At 36.4% G+C, this 21,971-nt stretch overlaps 1 protein-coding gene across 1 annotated transcript in view; it reads left to right on the top strand.

Moving 5' to 3' along the window:
• LOC137396472 (atlastin-like) overlaps window positions 1-19,702 on the top strand; it is a 43,349-nt gene extending 23,647 nt beyond the window's left edge. The window contains exons 5-12 of the mRNA XM_068082764.1: window positions 131-286; window positions 3,404-3,542; window positions 4,772-4,899; window positions 12,088-12,216; window positions 12,395-12,516; window positions 14,909-15,054; window positions 16,531-16,694; window positions 19,135-19,702. Coding sequence (XP_067938865.1) covers window positions 131-286; window positions 3,404-3,542; window positions 4,772-4,899; window positions 12,088-12,216; window positions 12,395-12,516; window positions 14,909-15,054; window positions 16,531-16,694; window positions 19,135-19,305 — 1,155 coding nt within the window. The 3' untranslated portion in view covers window positions 19,306-19,702. The remainder of the gene's footprint in view (window positions 1-130; window positions 287-3,403; window positions 3,543-4,771; window positions 4,900-12,087; window positions 12,217-12,394; window positions 12,517-14,908; window positions 15,055-16,530; window positions 16,695-19,134) is intronic.
• Window positions 19,703-21,971: the final 2,269 nt, after the last annotated feature.

Here is a 21,971-nt window from a genome sequence, read left to right as displayed (position 1 = left end):
CATTTAGTAGATCAGGTCTAGTTCACTTGGTATCTAGAAGCATCTCAACTCCTACTAGGTCTGACATTGCTGTACCGAAGATTTTTGCGAATCTTCCAAAAATGATTGTTATATAAATATATCTTTACAGCTCTTTACTGAATATGGCAAGTTGGCAACTATAGCTGGGGAGAATGGACCTCCGCCCTTTCAGTCCTTGCTTTTTCTTGTGAGAGACTGGAGCTACCCTTACGACTATGAGTATGGCATGGACGGAGGGAATTCTTTGTTAGCCAAAAGGCTCGAAGTGAGTCGTTTCTTTTTTAAGATTTTTAGAATCTCACTATCCGTCAATTAGTCCATATAAAAGTTTAAAAAGTTTGTATTTTTCACCACTAATCAATTTTATTGAGTGGATTCTTGGGCTAGGGGGAAGGGTTAAGCTAATGCAAACATCGCTGAGCGAAGTTCTTCACACATGATCATAAACAAAGAAACTATGCAATTCGGGCTAGCTGTTATTGAATGAATCATCTGGGAAGATGGTTTGAATGATAGCTACGTGAGGAAAGAAAAAACGTGCTTTAGATGAACAAAACTATAAAATTATCATCCACAGAATGTATACTGGTTTAAAGTTCACCACACAATTCAATCAATTTACAAGCAACTACTTGCAGATAGTAATATTATATTATTCCTTAGTAAATAATGCAAAACCAATAATTATTTAATCTTTAGCGACTGACCAACCCTTCTTGTTTGACAAATGCCCGCGGCTTGATGTTTGTTAGGATACATACGGTGGTTTAACCTGGCTATTATCACAAGCTGTTACTTACACTTGTAATCCCTGCATTTCTGTCTTGGGGGATATTCTATGGAGGAGTCATTGTTCCTTTAACAAATCTTATGTTCCTATACGGTCAGAAATGATATTTTGTAACCAAACTAACAACAAATTGGTCTAGATACAGGCAGAGATGATATTATGTAACCAAACTAACTGTGAGTAGGTTTATATACAGTCAGAGATGATATTATGTAACCAAACTAACTGTAAGTAGGTTTAAATATAGTCAGAGATGATATTATGTAACTAAACTAACTGTAAGTAGGTTTATATACAGTCAGAGATGATATTATGTAACCAAACTAACTGTGAGTAGGTTTATCTACAGTCAGAGATGATATTATGTAACTAAACTAACTGTGTGTAGACACCATAGTGTTTACATATGTTTATTACAGCTGCCATAGTGTTTACATATGTTTATTACAGCTGCCATAGTGTTTACATATGTTTATTACAGCTGCCATAGTGTTTACATATGTTTATTACAGCTACCATAGTGTTTACATTTGTTTAATCTACTCTTGTTACTTAAAGGTTGACTTGCAACAAATTTCACATTACAGTTATTTGGTATCAAAAGATTCACCATGTTTTACTCTGTTGTGTTGTAAGTGCCAAATACAGTCAAACATGGATAACTCAAACCTCACGGGACCGAGCGAAAGTGTTTGAGTTATCAGAGCGTTCAAGTTATCAGAGCGCTGTCACAAGTGCATGCATTTAACAGAAGATACATGTACATATACAAACTATGTATAAAGCAAAATCATAGATTGCTTGTTACAAGTTATAGGGGCCCTCGTGTAAAGTTGCAAAAGTATTTATCAGGAAGTAAAGATGTTTTTCTATTACTTGAGATTTGTTTGTTGTTTTAGGTGATGTACTGCCATGAGGTTTTCAGATTAAAATTGGCAAAACTTGATCGTTGTTGAAACACTCAGAAAAAAATCCATCTTTTTCTTCTGAGCGTTTTAACAGGAATCAATTTTGCCAATTTTAATCTTAAAACATCTTGGCAGTCACATCACCTCAGACAACAAACAAATCTTAGCTGATAGGAAAATATCTAAATTTTGGGATAATTTTTAAAACTTCACACGAGTAAACATTTATGACCAATCCAAAAACGCATGCTTTACATCTCAGTAGTTGTTTCATTTAAAAAACCTATCGAGTGTACTGTGAAAAGGTGTGTTATCCTTATATATCGCTTATATATATCCTTTATCGCTACTACTTTTTAACGTGTTTAGTTTGGCCGTAACTTAGCTGACGTGTTAGCGACCCCATTAATCAGGTTTTATACGGTCTCATAATCGGTTCCATTATGAGTACGGGGGAAATATATGTACACTATATACCTATAGGGAGCACTTTACTCGCTAGGAAGGCAGAGTAGTCGTAGCTCCGCGACTAATGTAAATCCCTTTGGATTAAAACAAACCAAAGTTTGTTTTAAGTTTGTTCCTTCGGCAAAAAACTGTTCGAGTTAATGATGTTAAGTTCCAGTTATCTAAAGCAATTTATCATTGCGTAGGAACGGACCAAAGAATCCGTTCGAGTTAACGATGTGTTCGAAATATCCGTGGCCGAGTTATCCATGTTTGACTGTATGTGGAAATAGGATTACAAGCTCTTGAAAGCTCAAAAACGAAAAGCCGCCGTAGATTAGAATCTCTTTATTTCGATGACGTAGCGACGAAATTTGGTTATCGTCTTGTCACGAATGTTCTCACGTGAATTAAAAGGCCAATACAAAGCTCAATATAAAACTTATCGTAGCACTAGTTTATGACAAACACTTCGAGTTTCTCCGAAGACTCCGTATCAAATATAGATGCTCGCTACTTTACAGTTTTGTTTCGGCATTATTCAATCGTCAAGTCGTAATCTGATCATGTGACCCAATACTTCGCAAATAATTTTTGCAGCACTTTTCGATTATCACAGGTGACCAACAGGCTCGTCATGATTATCAGACAATGATATGTACTCCTTCGAAGTAAGGTTAAAAAATTAAACGAATTTTTACGGTAAGTTATAAGATATCAGTGCTAAAAGTGACAGCATTACAATGACGATAAAATAGACGCGTAAGAACAATAGACATGGTTTTATTGAATGCGTGAAGTATATTTGTGAAAATATTTCGACGAATAAGGTTGCATGAAGGTGTAAACAGAAACCATCTACCACAACTACGTCACATTTGAGCCGTTATGGAAAGAGAATCCAAACTACGGCGTTCTCATGTGGCTGCGATTAACCGTTCGTTTTTGTGCTTTTAAGAGCTTGTAATCACATTTCCACATATTTTGCACCTACAACACAACAGAGTAAAACATGGTGAATCTTTTGATACCAAATAACTGTAATGTGAATTTTGTTGCAAGTCAACCTTTAATAAAGATATCGCCCATTATGGGCGAATGCGATTAATTGATTTCACTTGACTTGAAGTGCTACATATTTCTGACTTTCTTCCAGCTAGCTATTGCTGTCAACTTCATTAACTCTTGTCCTCTCTTGTTTTTTAAACCGCTAATCAGCATCTCTATCCTGATGTAGCTAAGTGCCTCACAACATGCTGAGCTCCAGTTGCTCCGGCAGCAAATCAGGTCGTGCTTTGAGACTATCGACTGTTTCTTGATGCCGCATCCAGGACTGAAAGTCGCCACCAACCCCAGATTTGATGGCAGGTTAACAGGTATGGAATTGTCTCATCTACCTATTATACTACTGGGGTTCACAGCCTTACCAACGCTCGTTAGTATCTGATGCTTAATTGGATTCCTATTGTTATAATATACAGTGCACCCTCAGGATACGATTACCCTGATATACAGTGCACCCTCAGGATACGATTACCCTGATATACAGTGCACCCTCAGAATACGATTACCTTGATATGCAGTGCACCCTCAGCATATGATTACCCTGATATGCAGTGCACCCTCAGGATACGATTTCCCTGATATACAGTGCACCCTCATGATACGATTTCCCCGATATACTCTTTTTTTTAGTTCTTTCTTTTTGGTTCTAAAAGGCTACATGGTTTGTCAGTAGTATCCCAAATGTCATGTACCTATTTCATATGCCCTACCTGATATGCCTACCTGATATGCCTACTTCATATACCTACCTCTTATGCCTACCTCATACGCCTACCTCATACGCCTACCTCATACGCCTACCTCATACGCCTACCTCATACGCCTACCTCATACGCCTACCTCATACGCCTACCTCATACGCCTACCTCATACGCCTACCTCATACGCCTACCTCATACGCCTACCTCATACGCCTACCTCATACGCCTACCTCATACGCCTACCTCATACGCCTGCCTCATACGCCTGCCTCATACGCCTGCCTCATACGCCTGCCTCATACGCCTGCCTCATACGCCTGCCTCATACGCCTGCCTCATACGCCTGCCTCATACGCCTGCCTCATACGCCTGCCTCATACGCCTACCTCATACGCCTACCTCATACGCCTACCTCATACGCCTACCTCATACGCCTACCTCATACGCCTACCTCATACGCCTACCTCATACGCCTACCTCATACGCCTACCTCATACGCCTACCTCATACGCCTACCTCATACGCCTACCTCATACGCCTACCTCATACGCCTACCTCATACGCCTACCTCATACGCCTACCTCATACGCCTACCTCATACGCCTACCTCATACGCCTATCTCATATACCTATCTCATATACCTCTCTCATATAACTACTTCCTCCCAGTTCCCCCTCCTAGACCCTTTTCCTATTGTATAGGAATCTGCGAGTGCTGTTGATCTCTGTTGAGCCAACTAGCTGATCGACTTTCCAACCTAATTTTTACAGGTTTGTCTTTTGTTGGGCGTAGATATCTTATGTCTGTTGTTATAGATATCTTATGTCTGTTGTTATAGATATCGAGAGTGAATTCAAAGAGCAACTCAAGGATATGGTGCCATATTTATTGAGTCGGAGACATTTGGTTGTGAAAGAGATAAGTGGTAATCCAGTTACTGGACAAGACCTCATTGAATATTTTAAGGTAGGCGCATCTCATAGGTTCACTCGGCATCCTATATTTTAGATTATTTATTATTTCAGAGTCTCTATCGAGCATTGGTGTTAAAACTATGGACAGCTTTTATTCATATAATAGCGCTATTTTGGCTAGTGTACCTAAGCCTCACTTATAGCTAGCATACCATAGCCACACTTATTTTATCTAGCTAGTGTACCATAGCCCCACTTATTTATAGCTAGCATACCATAGCCACACTTATTTATAGCCAGCATACCATAGCCTCACTTATTTATAGCTAGCATACCATAGCCACACTTATTTATAGCTAGCATACCATAGCCACACTTATTTATAGCTAGCATACCATAGCCCCACTTATTTATAAATAGTATACCATAGCCACACTTATTTTATCTAGCTAGTGTACCATAGCCCCACTTATTTATAGGTAGTATACCATAGCCACGCTTATTTATAGCTAGCATACCATAGCCACACTTATTTTATCTAGCTAGTGTACCATAGCCACACTTATTTTATTTAGACAGTAGAATATTATGCAACACTAAATTAATGGTTTTATGTATTTATTTATATTTATACTTATTTATATAAATTTATATATATTTACATATAATCAAATGTTGCCGCCAACATAGGAAAGAAATACAGTGAAACTCGGATAACTCGCCCTCGGATAGCTCGAACACACGGTTAACTCGAACGGATTTGATACAATGATAAACGCAATGATAAATTGCTATAGATAACCCGACCTTAACTTCATTACCTCGAACAGTTTTTTGCCCAACAGCTACCGAAACGTTTGTTATCGCTTTAGATTATCACTTTATTCCAAGCCATAGAGATAAACATCAAGTTTTAATAGTTCTTAGGCGTCATTACCACTATCGGCAAAATATTTTCGTTAACAACTTTTCTAAAGGTTTGCAAAAACTCAAATTTTATCAAACATCCGCTTGGGATATCCCTTCGAAAGCAAGGTAACCTTCGAATAAACTTAGAGAAAAATCGGCAAACTTGGTTTTTGTTAAAACGCTCAAAAGAAAAAGATGTATTTTTTTCTTAGCGTTTCAACCGCAATCAAGTTTTGCCTATTTTAATCTGAAAACGTCCTGGCAGTCACATCACCTAAAACAAACCCATCTCAAGTAATAGGAAAATATTTATACTTATAAAAATTGTTAAAACATTACATGAGAGGCCCCTTAACTTGCAACAAGCAATCTATGCTTTTGATTTATATATAGTCCCACGACCAAACAAGAGCGAAACGATTGATTGGGAGATTTATGATAAATGCACATGTGCACACAGCTCCTGAAAAATTATCCGTTAACGGCCGTAACCAAACCCTTGTAACGAAATTCTATCAACAAATTTAACTATTTTTCAGTAAAGTTGTTTAAGTATAATAAGGATACAAAACGTATATAAACCTATTTAAATATGTTACCAAGCCTTTGAAAGGTTACTGCAAATTCCTAAAACTAACCCATCTGATCGGATTATACATAAATAGACAGATTCATCCTGCCAAAAATCGCAACAAAACACTTGAACAGCTTGGTTTATTAATAGTTTCGACCGACCTACAAAATGCCAATAAAGCCGTGCGACAGATAGTAGAACTATTTAGCAGTACGCAATTCAGCACGAGAAAAATGTGCTCATTTCACCAGTCTATGGCATTGTTTGATTGCCAAGAAGGTTTGTGTACTGCTTGAGACTGTTTGAGGCGTAGACCGATTTACAGGTACGAAAATGTGGTACACAGTTTATCAGCCTACGTTTTTGTCCAATTACCGAAGGTTTTTCAAATTATCAAGAACATCAGCCAGATTTCTTTACATCTTATATACAAGGTAGGGCATTACTACAATGCCCTTTTATGACAAGAATATTTCTTTATTTCACTCCAGTTTGCATAAAACTTCCAGACACGTAAATGCAAACGCTTGCTTTCTGTTACATATCGCTGTCAAAACCATTCTACATTCACAACACAACCAACTTTCAAACTGTATATTACACATCAGCTTGCCGTTTAACTTTTAATATTGCATTTCAGAGATATAATAATTATATTTCTTTATTGTTGTTGTTAGTTAAATTCCGTACAGTAGGTTAGGTCTACAGCTTGAATTAATATTTATTTTATTATTGTAAAACATAAGTTTGAGATAATTAAATGTTTATTTTATTAATATTTATTTCTGTTACATATCGTTGTCAAAACCGTTCTGCATTCAACACAACCAACTTTCAAACTGTATATTACAATATATTTTACTTTTAATATTGCATTTCAGAGATATAATAAACATATTTCATTATTGCTGTTGTTAGTTAAATTGCTTACAGTAGTTTAGGTCTACAGCTTGAATTAATATTTATTTTAACCAGCAACTAACTTTCAAATTGTATATTACACGGCAGCTTGCCATTTTACTTTTAATATTGCATTTCAATATAATAAGAGATATAATAAACGTATTTCATTATTGCTGTTGTTAGTTAAATTACTTACAGTAGGTTAGGTCTACAGCTTGAATTAATATTTATTTTATTATTGTAAAACATAAGTTTGAGATAGTTATATATTTATTTTATTAATATTTATTTCTGTTACATATCGCTGTCAAAACCGTTTTACATTCAACACAACCAACTTTCAAACTGTATATTACAATGTATTTTACTTTTAATATTGCATTTCAGAGATATAATAAACATATTTCATTATTGCTGTTGTTAGTTAAATTGCTTACAGTAGTTTAGGTCTACAGCTTGAATTAATATTTATTTTATTATTGTAAAACATAAGTTTGAGATAGTTGTATATTTATTTTATTAATATTTATTTCTGTTACATATCGCTGTCAAAACCGTTCTACATTCAACACAACCAACTTTCAAACTGTATATTACAATGTATTTTACTTTTAATATTGCATTTCAGAGATATAATAAACTTATTTCATTATTGCTGTTGCTAGTTTAATTACTTACAGTAGTTTAGGTCTACAGCTTGAATTAATATTTATTTTAACCAACAACCAACTTTCAAATTCCACTGTTACTAATTTTACTGACTTTTAAATTTACTGTAGGAATAATTTCAAAATTACTGAATTTTATTTAATTTACTAATCTCACTAATTTCACAAATTCCACTTTCATTATTGCTATTTGTTGTATATACTAACACCCACACCCAGTACATTACAGCTACCATTGCAGTTATCCTATTGCACTGCAGTGCCATTTGACTGCTAATATTGCATTTCTCAACCATCAGTACCCTTTCTTTTTTTCCAATATCACTTTGGTCATGGGCTGTATGACAGTGGAATTTCTAGTTTGTATATGTACTGATAAATACATGCACCTGTGACAGTGTTCTCATAACTTGAATGCTCTGATAACCCGAACACTTTCTCTTGGTCCCGTGAAGTTCAAGTTAGTCGAGTTTCACTGTATATTCAAGTTGTTGCCAGATGCTTTCACAAGGAACACCTTCTGCACAGAATCTTTATGAGGGTTTACTTGTAACAATTTTCACATTACAGTTATTTGGTATTAAAGGATTCATCGCATCTTACTCCGCTGTATTGTCGGTGTAAAATATGTGAAAATGGGATTACAAGCTCTTAAAAGCTCAAAAACGAACATTTAATCGCAGCCATCACGACAACGACGTAGTTTGGAATCTCTATATTTCGACGACGTACTCAAACACTATGGTTATTGTTTACACATGATGTTATCATGGGAATTGAAATGCTAATAAAGTCCAGTCCAAAAAGCTGTTCAAAAAATGATTTGCCCAAATCCAAAACTATTTTTCCCATTATAGTTCATGTAAAGAATGTTAATCCAAGTCGGGAAAATAATTTTTTTAGCTTTTTTTTTACTATTTCACACCATGAGCAATATACAGATGTAATAAGACAGCTGGACGTCCCCTAAAAATCTATTAGTAGACAAGGCTAAGAGTATGTCTTGCAACTGAACTACAGTTCAGCTGCAAGACATACCTCCACTTACTCACTAGTCTAGTGTACTGTATACTATAATTATAAAACTTGTAGAACTGGATAGTTTTATTTTAATAAAAAATATTCTATTTAAGAGGAGGAAAATTAACATAAACATTTCACCTGTTTGCTTTTTATCAACACAGTGAAACCTCTACTTAGAAAAGACTACATACCCTAGGATACTTATGTATTCGCGTCATTCAATTTTCGCGGAGTCATCCTCTCGCAAAAATTTCATGAGCAAAACTAAACTATCATAACGAACGAGCGAAAACGCGAATTTAAATAGCTTTGTTCATTGATATCCACAATAAAATCGTCATATTAGAAATGCAGGCAATTTTCGTCTGTGGTTGGGCTCAATGGGAAATTTCTGGTAAACTCATTTTAGCTAATACACCGACTGAGCAGCATGGCAAAGCAAATTAAGATGATATCAGTTTAGTCACTGAATTTGTAACTGATGTGGATGAAAGTCTGGTAGGTGAAGTCATAAAATTGAAGAATATTATTGTAGTGATGATTTTTATTACCAACCAAAAACAATATCAACCCTCATCAGGTCCAACCACATTATCTCTTTCACTGCCAACCATCACCAATCACCGAAATTGCCGATATTGTTTCATGATATGTATACAGTATTTTTTCAAGTTCAATCTCTATCTATAACATTTTGCCAACATTTTAACCAATATTGTTATGCAAAAATTCAATGTATCTCCACTTGTGCGCGGTGATAAAGCTATGTGAAGCTACGATCGATCAATCCGTTTAGCTATGTGAAGCTAAAATGATCCTCCACAACGTTCCTTACTCTTACAAAACTATTACTTTCACCACTGTCAGAGACAGTGCTGCTACTTTAATTATCTGTATAATCACGAAAATCTAAATCTTAATCGGCTATAATGTCATCAACAACTAATTATCTGTTTTATGGCTCGCGCGCGGTAGTTAATGAACTCGCAGAAAATTGTTCGTTTTTAGATTAGAAATTCTCAAACAACAGTTTAAAATTGCTTGCTGTTTTAGGCCGATTTTATAGAGAAATCTTCTGTCAACACAGTCAATTTCATAAAACTCTTAAAGACTGGGTTATGTGGTCAACGAATAATAAAATCAGGTTACCACGCAATTACTGAGGAAGTCCAAAAATGCGTATGTGGCAGTGGCTCCTTGAAAACGCATAAATGCGTTTATGGCAGCGAAAGGGTTATACAGTTTTTGTTGTGAAGTTGATTGTTACCTATCTATTTTTTTCTTCTTGGGAGTTGAGTGTGAAATTCACGGCGGTAGGGACCTAGACATCATTGATAGTCCAAGAAACAAATGGCAGCAAGTGATCAAATTGAATTATCAATCTCACCCACACATTTCAACCTGCGGTTTACAAATACGAACTAGTCCAAAATTGAATTTCTTTTCTTATTAGCGAACTGGACCTGAGGAATGTAATCTGTTTTTTTCCACTGCATTTATTTTCGCATCACTATATTTTTGCACTCATCAGAGCCGCGAAATTAAGCAGCAGTGAAATTTTACTCTGTGTGCTACTCATGAAACTAAATACTAGCGAAATAAAAGTGTCCTAGGGTATGTAAGTTTCAGGTTATAAGACGTTTTTGGTAGAGATTTTGCTGCGACTTAGACAGTTTTCTATATGCCTTTTATATTTTGGCCTGCTTGTTTGTTTTGTATTTTGGTCCATTTACTTCCGTGAGTATGCGCCTGACAGTACAATACGCCTGACTCTGTTTTAATAGCTAGCAAAATTCAGTAAACGACAAGCGTTTAATTTTTATTCATTGCATATTTGGAGTTATTATATGTCACATAAAGAGTAGGACAACTTTAGTTTCTAGCAATTCAACGGACTGCATATTTTAAATGTTGACACAGGTGTTACTCAGTTCCAGGTTTTGACAGGTTTTTTCAGCTTGTGGGGGTGTAAATAAATTTTTTACTTACGTAATTAAAACATTTATTCTGAGAAAAAAACCAAAGACAACATTACAACACCAACCTTTGACCCTTGTCCTCCCTCTACCGGTGGTCTTCGCTTATCCTTGTGTAGATGGCCAACGATAACGGTGAACAAACACATTGATTTTAGTTTTTGGTTGTTACTTCTTTGATCTTCTGGCTATGTGTACTTTTTCTAATCATGGAGCAATATATTAATATTTACTATACATGTATATTATAGCAATATATTAATGTAACTCTAACATGTATTTGTTATAGTTTTTAACCATTATGTGTATTTATAATTTATACAAATATCATGTGCGGGTTTGTGGGGCGGCTTAGATTAGATTTGGCCATATATATGGTAAAATCTGTTTCTACTTATAAAACAGTTTTTGGAACGAATTAATTTTGTAGGTAGAGGTTCCACTGTATTAACATAAACTATTAAAGTATCAAAGGCTAGCCTACGTTAAGGTGCTTCTTCAAAAGGTTTTCGTTGCGATATAGGCTTTCCTTGTGACCATTTGCATATGAGCTTTGGCACATGAGCAATTGTGGTTGTATGCCCATGCTAACACCTCCAATGGTCCTAATATGACCCGAACCACCGACTTACTGCTTGTATGCTCGCAGCCTCACCACTAAACAATGGCTGTTCCATGGCCTAGGCTAAGGTTACGATCTAATAAAATTCTAATGAAAGAGTGCAGTAGAGTGTCTTTACAAAAAATTGTGAAATAAAAATAAGCTCTACAGAAAACTGCTAAGGTATCTTCCATTTTACCAAATGTAATGTAAAAAGTCAAACTACAGTAGGGTATTGAAGGCTAAGGCTATGCTTTTGAAACAATTTCCGGGGGAGCGAAATTCCTATTTCGAGCTTTAACTGCAATTATTGCTATGGTAAGATTTTCGCTTTCAGCATTGAATTCAAAGAGAAAAGATGAAACACAGTGATAATGAAATTAGACAAGAAGACACGAGTAGTGGAAAAGCGTTATGAACGAGCGCAATATGCAGGGCCTTTAGCAGAAGGACGCATTGATTACCTCCAAACATCGATCTGTTTAGAGAGAGATTATGCCTAGCCTATGGAGGCATGAGGAACCATTCAACATGTCTTACAGAGCCTTATAAAAGCATATTAATTGTAGTATAATTTATTATAAAGGTATACATGAAGATCTTCCAAGGTGATTCACTGCCTGAACCAAAATCTCTAATGAATGCAACTGCAGAAGCTAATAACCTTGTAGCTCTTACAGCTGCAAAGAGCTACTACACAAATCGCATGGATGTGGTGAGTGTGTTTGACAATTACAGCAGGTGTTTTGTTTGTCATTACGCTAGTACTTCAGGAGGTATGAAATTGCAAGTCGGAACTTGTGTCACAGCGGTTAAGCATTAGACAAATTATCTGGAGTTTGTCCTTATCAAATAATTTGAAGCATTGAACTACTGAGTGGTAGTTTTGGTAGACTTGTGGTGGAGACAGACCTTACTTGCATCCTGAGCAGTTGAAAGAAGCTCACGACACATTTATGACACAAGCTATGGAAACATTTCATGGAGTTAAGAAAATGGGTGGTGCAGAGTTTAGGTAAGCAATGAAATGTGGAGATCTTTTATAGAGTTACTCAAGTTGGTAGCCACAAATATTTGTGGGAATATACCATGAGATGTGGAAGTATTTCATAGAGTTACACAGGTTGGTCGCCACAAATATCTGCTAGAATATACCGTGAGATGTCGAAATATTTCATACAGTTACTCAGGTTGGTCACCACAAATATCTGCTAGAATATACCATGAGATGTGGAAGTATTTCATAGAGTTACACAGGTTGTCACCACAAATATCTGCTAAAATATACAATGAGAAGTGGGTGTGTTTCATAGAGTTACTCAGGTTGGTGGTAGTCACAAATATCCGCTAGTATATAGTATATACCTTAAGAAGTGGGAGGATGTCATAAAGTTACTCTTGTTGGTATATTACATATACTCACAAATATTTGTTAATATATACAACAAGGAGTGGAAGTATTTCATAGCCAGTACGGTTGCTTCAAATATGTTAATAACTATATTCCCTTTTGAGTTCTCTACACATAACATTGGCTGTTGAATCATACTTAGTCAACGGCTATTGTTTGTTCATTGATTTATTTATAGGATTTATTAACCCTTCTACTGCCTGTCAGTAGGTGAAATGTTTTGCTACATTCCTACAAGAAATTTGGTTGTTATGGCGAAAGGAAGCATTCGCTTGTTTGTTAAATAGCCCACAGATTCCTGATTAAAACTACATAAAACTCATGTTGCGATTCTCTGACATATTTGAACAACGTATGAAATTAATTACCAATTAACTGTTATCAAATAGTATACCAACAGTCTGGTTGGGAAACCCATTCCACCTTTTCCAGGATTTTATATAAACGGCTTGAACAGAAAAGTTTTTTTTTTCAATTTAATAATTACCTGAAAGCAAGTAGAATTTTTTACCAACAATTTATCAACTCTTTAAATATAGCTGCATTGAGATTTTAGTTGTGATGACCATCATTGATTTTAGTTAACCGTAGTTGATTTTTAGAAAAATAGTCAACAAGATTTTATAAAAAAACAAAAAGTTTACTCAATAAAATGTGTAGACATTCACTTTGTGTGTATATATATAACAAATATATATATATATAAGGCATGAATTTTATTGTTGTAACGTAAAATACCTATAACAGAAATGTTCCTGACACGGATTACATTGTAGAAGCGTCTGCTGTATATATAATAATTATGTATATGTTATCCTCATAGTGGAAAAAAGATTGACAAAGAAAGCAAACTAGTTTCCTAGTTACTAGGAAACTAGGAAAAATGGTAAAAAGGGCTGTTGAAAAGTTACTTTGTTTAAGAATCTTATTTTATAGTAGAAAACTTGTGAGACTCATTGGTGAAGGTTTTAGGGTTGTTTCAGGCAGTGTGCCATCTTCCTACGTTTGATGTTGACTGCCTGTCTGTAAAGTTGCCTGTCTGTAAAGTTGCCTGTCTGTAAACTTGCCTGTTTGTAAAGTTGCCTGTTTGTAAAGTTGCCTATTTGTAAAGCCCTTATAAAAAGTTGATTGATTTGATTGGCTAATTGCTGTTAGAGTAGTGTGACAGCACACTAAACTTCTTCTAAAATCGACTAATGAAATGTATAAACATTACCAAATGTCTCTACTGACTTTCAAGACATCATAGTTATAATCAAAAGTTGGAAAGTTATTATTCTATTTTTCTACACGCTGCCACTTAATAGCGACGATGGCAAACCAGTTCATGGTCTTGAGATACTGACCAGTGATTTCAGCCGCGAGAGAGTTAGAATTACTCCAAGTATATGTGTTAAAATTATAATGTCGTTATTAATAGGGCTCATTGTTTTTTGTGTTGATTGGTTGAAAGTCAGCCAATTGGTGAGTGCCTCATTTGAATTCGTCAACCTGATGATGAACGTTGAATGAGAAAAGGTTAACTTGCTTCAACTCCTCATAGGAAGGGCTCACTTGCTACAACTCCTCATAGAAAGGGCTCACTTGCTACAACTCCTCATTGAAAGGGCTTACAAACACCTGCTAGCCTTGTCATAATCCCTAGAGAAGCGTGTCGCTAGTTGAACGTCCAGGTTGTTCAAATAAAATGTTTATTGTTTTAAAGACTTACTTTTGATACTCAAAAGTATAATGGAAATAAAAAATTTTATTATTTTATAAATATTATCATTTGATGGAAGATCTTTACTAGATAATACATGTAAGTCTCGTGCATCAGCAAAAAAAAATTCCTATGCGTATGCTAAAATGAATATGACTAAGCTATGCACTCGCAATGTGTCATACAATAGCATAAACATCTTGGCCATTTTCATCAACATTTCAATTAATAGTTTAGTTTACTATTCATATCATTTAGTTGTTGTAGCGAGTCATATGTTAGAATCTATTGCAGTTTATCATATATGGAGACGTTGCAGCGGGACATTAATCAGGCGTGGGAGATCTACCAGCAATCTAATGAAGCTAAAAGCATGCTTCGGACATTCAGAACTCCAATTACTTTCTTCATCTGTTTTATCGCTACTTATACCCTGTCAGGTGAGAGTATATTTGTTGTTTTGTAATTTTCTGTTCGGTGTAATCAATAGCATTGTGGGAGTTGTCTATTCTATACATCTGATTAATGGCTATTGATTTTTACTATAGCCTGGAAAAATTTTAATCGTTTCTGGTTTTCTCCATTTTTCTTTTGCTCACAAATCAAATTTCATTTAATCCCGTCAAAAAAAGTATATTTATAACTAACAATTTTTAAAACTAACCTACCTTTAAAAACAATGGCAATTCAGTTTTTGAGTTTTTACTTGATTTGAAAATTTAACTATCGAAAATACTGAAAAATGCATGATAGTAGTGAATACTTGAGGTAATTACACCGCATTATATTTAACTGTGCAGTGTAACTGGCTCAATACTGGGGATACTCACGTGTTTGTTGTATTACATATATGCAATGAGAGCTGCGATGACCTATTCGTCTAGAGTAGCTGACCCGTGACCAGCAGGTCAGGGTTCAGTTCCCAAAGAGACCACTGACTCTCGTACTCAAAAATGGTGAAGAAAGAGAAAGCGATGTAAAGAATTGAGTAAATATATTAATAATAGATAAAAGAGGATTTTGCTATTATGTCATCTTTGACACAAGTCAATGAGGTTATTGCTGGGAAGAGCGGATTAACTTACTTTATTGTGAACTATATAGAGTTTAAATTAACTTACCTTATCTACTATTATTAATATTTCACATTTTAATCTTTAAAAAGAGAAAGTTTTTAGTTTTTGAATTGTTATTTTACTGGTTACTTTTCTAAGTAGTGGTTCAAAGCTGCAGCGCCTTGTGTCTGATTGCTGAGCGACTCGTATGTTGAGGTGTTTGTAAGTAGTGGTTCAAAGCTGCAGCGCCTTGTGTCTGATTGCTGAGCGACTCATATGTTGAGGTGATTGTAAGTAGTGGTTCAAAGCTGCAGCGCCTTGTGTCTGATTGCTGAGCAACTCGTATGTTGAGGTGATTGTAAGTAGTGGTTCAAAGCTGCAGCGCCTTGTGTCTGATTGCTGAGCGACTCGTATGTTGAGGTGTTTGTAAGTAGTGGTTCAAAGCTGCAGCGCCTTGTATCTGATTGCTGAGCAACTCGTATGTTGAGGTGTTTGTAAGTAGTGGTTCAAAGCTGCAGCGCTTTGTGCCTGATTGCTGAGCGACTCGTATGTTGAGGTGTTTGTAAGTAGTGGTTCAAAGCTGCAGCGCCTTGTGTCTGATTGCTGAGCAACTCGTATGTTGAGGTGATTGTAAGTAGTGGTTCAAAGCTGCAGCGCCTTGTGTCTGATTGCTGAGCGACTCGTATGTTGAGGTGTTTGTAAGTAGTGGTTTTGACTATAGTAGGTTAAAGAGACACAGTATATTTTATTATATTACTGCTTTGGGAAAATCTGATACTGCCTTTTAGTTCCCATATAGCAATATTTGCCTAGACTACTAGCATTGCCTGTTGTTTAAATTTCATCGCTTGCTGTTTACAGGTCTCTTCACAGTAGTAGGGTTGTCGGCTATAGTTTCACTGCTCAACGCTTTGCTACTCATATCTCTGGTGCTCCTCCTGACTTGGGCCTACTGTCGGTACACTGGAGAACTGAGAGACGTTGGTACTAAAATAGATGAGATTGCTCAAGTTATATTTGACGCGGTATGTCCCAAAAAACATCTGATATATGTATATATTATGATATATATTCTATTATATATATTATATTGTAATTATGTATAAAATTACAATCAAGCTGATGATTGACAATGTCTTGTCAATCATCAGCAGCTTGTTGATTGACAAGACAGGTCATGAGACTGGCAGCTGCAAAGATACACCAGGGTATATCACTGACACTCGGTACACCAGGGTATATCACTGACACTCGGTACGCCAGAGTATATCACTGACACTCGGTACACCAGGGTATATCACTGACACTCGGTACACCAGGGTATATCACTGACACTCGGTACACCAGGGTATATCACTGACACTCGGTACACCAGGGTATATCACTGACACTTGGTACACCAGGGTATATCACTGACACTTGGTACACCAGAGTATATCACGGACACTCGGTACACCAGAGTATATCACTGACATTTGGTACACCAGGGTATATCACTGACACTTGGTACGCCAGAGTATATCACTGACACTCGGTACATCAGGGTATATCACTGACACTTGGTACACCAGAGTATATCACTGACACTCGGTACACCAGAGTATATCACTGACACTCGGTACACCAGAGAATATCACTGACACTTGGTACACCAGAGTATGTCACTGACACTCGGTACACCAGAGTATATCACTGACACTCGGTACACCAGGGTATATCACTGACACTTGGTACACCAGGGTATATCACTGACACTTGGTACGCCAGAGTATATCACTGACACTCGGTACATCAGGGTATATCACTGACACTTGGTACACCAGAGTATATCACTGACACTCGGTACACCAGAGTATATCACTGACACTCGGTACACCAGAGAATATCACTGACACTTGGTACACCAGAGTATGTCACTGACACTCGGTACACCAGAGTATATCACTGACACTCGGTACACCAGGGTATATCACTGACACTCGGTACACCAGGGTATATCACTGACACTTGGTACACCAGGGTATATCACTGACACTTGGTACACCAGGGTATATCACTGACACTTGGTACACCAGAGTATATCACGGACACTCGGTACACCAGGGTATATCACTGACACTTCGGGCACCAATATTGATAATGCTGAGCGATCTGTCTTAGTGCAGCAAGTCTTTGCATTTGTCTCATCTAAGTAGTAAAACATTGTCTTTTTGTATAACCGACAGTGAGGTTTGTTGGAAGTTACATTGGTGCATTTGCTCAAATATTGCAAATTATTATATTAAATTTGCCAACGTAAATAATTTTTTGATTTTCTGAAACATCAAACTAGGAAGTTTTATTTACTAGGCTTGTCAGTCGAATGCTCAAGCACAAACAACTGGTCGGTCTAGATGGCCAATATGCTATTATTAGTTTTAAACTCACCTTAGTTGTTCTAGTGTTTGTAGTTAGTTGTAGTAGTTGTTGTTTGTGTCTTACATACAGCATCAGATGAAGTGGTAGTTTTTTCCAATCTGATTTTTTTAACTATACGGTTTAACTTAAAGGTTGACTTGCAACAAAATTCACATTACAGTTATTTGGTATCAAAAGATTCATCATGTCTTACTCTGTTGTGTTGTAGGTGCCAAATATGTGGAAATGTGGTTACAAGCTCTTAAAAGCTCAAAAACGAAAAGCCGCCGTAGATTGGAATCCGTTTATTTCTCTGACGTAGCCATGACAGTTTGGTTATTGTCTTGTCACATGATGTTCTCACGTGAATTGAAAGGCCAATAAAAAGCTCAATATAAAACCTATCGTAGCACTAGTTTATGACCAACACTTCAGGTTTTACCGAAGACCCCGTATCAAATATAGATGCTCGCTACTTTGCAGTTTTGTTTCGGCTTGATCAAATCGTCAAGTCATAATCTGATCATGTGACACAATACTTCACAAATAATTTCTGCAGCACTTTTCGATTATCACAGGTGACCAACAGGCTCGTCTTGATTATCAGACAGTGATATGTACTCCTTCGAGGTAAGGTTAACAAAAAAATTAAACAAATTTTTACGGTAAGTTATAAGATATCACTGCTTAAAGTGACAGCATTACAATGACAAAAAAATAGGCGTGTAAAAACAATAGATATGGTTTTATTGATTACGTGAAGTATATTTGTGAAAATATTTCGACGAATAAGGTTGCATGAAAGTGTAAACAGAAACCATCTACCACAACTACGTCCCATTTGAGAATCCAAACTACGGCGGTCACGTGTGGCTGCGATTAACTGTTCGTTTTTTTTACCTTTTAAGAGTTTGTAATCACATTTCCACATTTTTGGCACCTACAACACAACAGAGTAAGACATGGTGAATCTTTTCATATCAAATAACTGCAATGTGAATTTTGTTGCAAGTCAACCTTTAAGTTTGGTGTGCTGAAATTATGGTAATTTTATTGTTTTATTTACAGTTGCTGGCTGGACCCATACATAAAATATCAGATGCAGGCATGCAACACATGTCAAATATACCCCTAGGAATTAGTACGTCATCTACAGCTCCTGTCTCTTCTTCAGGCAGCCTAGCATCCAGCAGTACATCTGTCAGGCGTAGAAACACTCCTTTAACTAGCACCATGTAGTGTATCCGCGCATAGATGTTTGTGTGGGCTAAAGGTATAGCCTCTCAATATGTGAGAAATACATATCAAGTTACCTTCGATAAAGTCTGTATAAACAGTGCTCCATATTGCGTGATTCTTGTAAGGAATTGAATGGTTGGTTCATCTCCTTTGGAGACATTTTAATCTTTATAACTTACAGTCAATAAATAAACATCGAGCTAGTTCCTGTGTTGAGATTATAATATATGTATTCTTATTTGCTTGTTTGATTTCTTTAGTTTTCATTTAAGCCTTGCTGTTTCTTAATTAAACCAAGTGTGTATCCTGTATTACACTTACAAATGTATGCAAATAACACATCAATTTGAGTGATTTGCATTAGATTGAATAATAATTTGTATGCAAAGGCCCCATATTTGGTTTCTGAATTATTTGAGGTCTTCAAAAGGGTCCAGATGTTTGTGACAAAGCTCATTGTTCTTTTGAGTGTTACACTCTCAAAGATTTATTGCTATTTTAGAATAGAGCTGCTTAGTGAGTATTCAAATAGTGTATGGCACCACAATGAGAAACACAATATGAGAGTATTACAGTTGTGGTATTGCGCACCTCGTAGCTTGTGAAATTCGAAATTTTACATTTTATAGCTAGCTAGAGAACTATCGTATTGTTAAAGTGGAAAATCATGTTTTTGAAATAGTTGTATATTAGTGATGTTCCCACACACGTAACTGTCAAGGGATTAGTTGTTAGGTAGGAAACTTAGCAGTTACAATACATTCCTACAGCATATATCATATACAGCATATTTCTTCCACTAACGGAAACAAGTATGCATCTTAACCATTGCGTACTTGCTGCATACACATGTGCAATTATACTCTTATCAGTTGATTGTGGAGTTGGGACTTATCTACTCAATCCATAGCAACACTATAGTAAGAACACAACTCCTATTCAGTCCATCCATTTATATAGAAGTAGCTTAATACATTGTAATGCATTCTATGTCTAGCAACTAAGGAAGCAACATCAGTTAATTGTATACTAATAGCTGATCGAACAACATGTATGTTGTATCATAATATCTTACGTCTAGACTGCTAATCTAACCCCAACTCTGACTGTAGAGGGTTGGTTGAAGGTGTACGTACAGTAGCGTATATATATAAGGCATCATTACATAAACTAAAGCGCTGGATTAGCCTTGTAGAACCGTAACTCAACCATCACTAGACTACCTCCAACCTATTGGCATCGACACTCACGTAGACAGTGAATAACACTATAGCACCAGCTAACCAGAGTCCTCTGCACCTAATGACAAACACAACTGACTATCCATAATCCAAATATAAGGAGATTTGGACTCGTACTAATACTAAAGGTAGATAAGATAGCTCATTTAAAACAAAATCATCTACAACAGTATTGATGACCGAACAGTTCGAGAAGATGTGAAGCCCAGGAGTTCACTCTCAACTTTCATCCCCAAGGACTTTACGAAAAAAGCACATATTAAGGATGTTTTTAGTGGCCAGACACTCGGGAGTGTTTTTATAAGAACAATGTATGTTATGTTTTTTTAGCTTGGTACAGGGGTAGGGGCCAAACCTGTCTCATCGGGTTTCATACAGTGGAAAGGGGCATTCATGAGCCAAAAAAGGGAGCAATTAGTCAGTGATAATGAAGTGATAAGGGGTAATTTTTTATCGGTGTGTAAGTCAGCATCTCAGACTAGCCCTTGGAATGAATAGAAGAGAGTGAACCCCTTGAGATGTGAAAATGCAATAAAATTACTAACAGCCATATGTTGAGCTTAGCTCTAAAGCTTGAGGAATCATGTATCAGGCACATCAGTGACTCACGCTTTACAAGCACTCTTGCAAGTAATTGAGTTGGTCTTACAAGATCTGGTTGAGACAAGGAATAAATTTTCAAATACCGTAATGGGGTTATTTTGTCTGCATGTAGGTACAGGTATGGTATAATTAAGATAGCTCGTTGTGAGATCATAGCCTACGAGTTCTAGTCTGTTTGAAATAAGTGTAGCTGTGTTGGCGAGTATATGTAATCAGTACTACCATGGGCGTAAGAAAATTGTTCTGTATACCTAACATTTATAACATTTGTTTAGCATTCCTCAACCGAGTTAGGAACTGCGGGCTAGAAACTCACAAATAGTTCTTTTTTTAAATTTTACTATAGGTACAGGTACTATAGGTACAGGTGTCATGAATCGTTTGTGTCAAACATTCTATTTGGCATTCCATAGCATAGGGCTAGGGTTGTAGGCGCGGGGTGATTATAGAATAGATTGTTTAAGTATATAAACAATCTATTTCGACATAGATGATGACCAACAAATTTCACCCTGCGGGTGGCCTAAGCGCGGATACTACGTGTGTTGCAAAAGGTGGCCTTTCACATCGCACGTAGTACTCGTGGTTTTAAGCACTCGAGGTAAGCGCATGTCAAATTTTCCAAATTTTTTGTACCATAATTTTGTGTAAAAGACTTGAAGGCAACGTTTTCATAGCTTTGGTCCTCTTCTCGTCCTATAGTCGTCTTACTGTATATCGAAAACACAAGAAATTACTGAAAAGCAACTTTATTGCTTCGGAATTTACTACCGGAAACCTAGCACACTTGCCAAAATATGGAAGAGGCGATATGACATTACA

Source organism: Watersipora subatra, chromosome 5 (assembly GCF_963576615.1).
Source record: "Watersipora subatra chromosome 5, tzWatSuba1.1, whole genome shotgun sequence".
Lineage (NCBI taxonomy): Eukaryota > Metazoa > Bryozoa > Gymnolaemata > Cheilostomatida > Watersiporidae > Watersipora > Watersipora subatra.
Note: the sequence above shows the minus strand (reverse complement) of the source record. Positions and strands in the feature narration are given on the sequence as shown.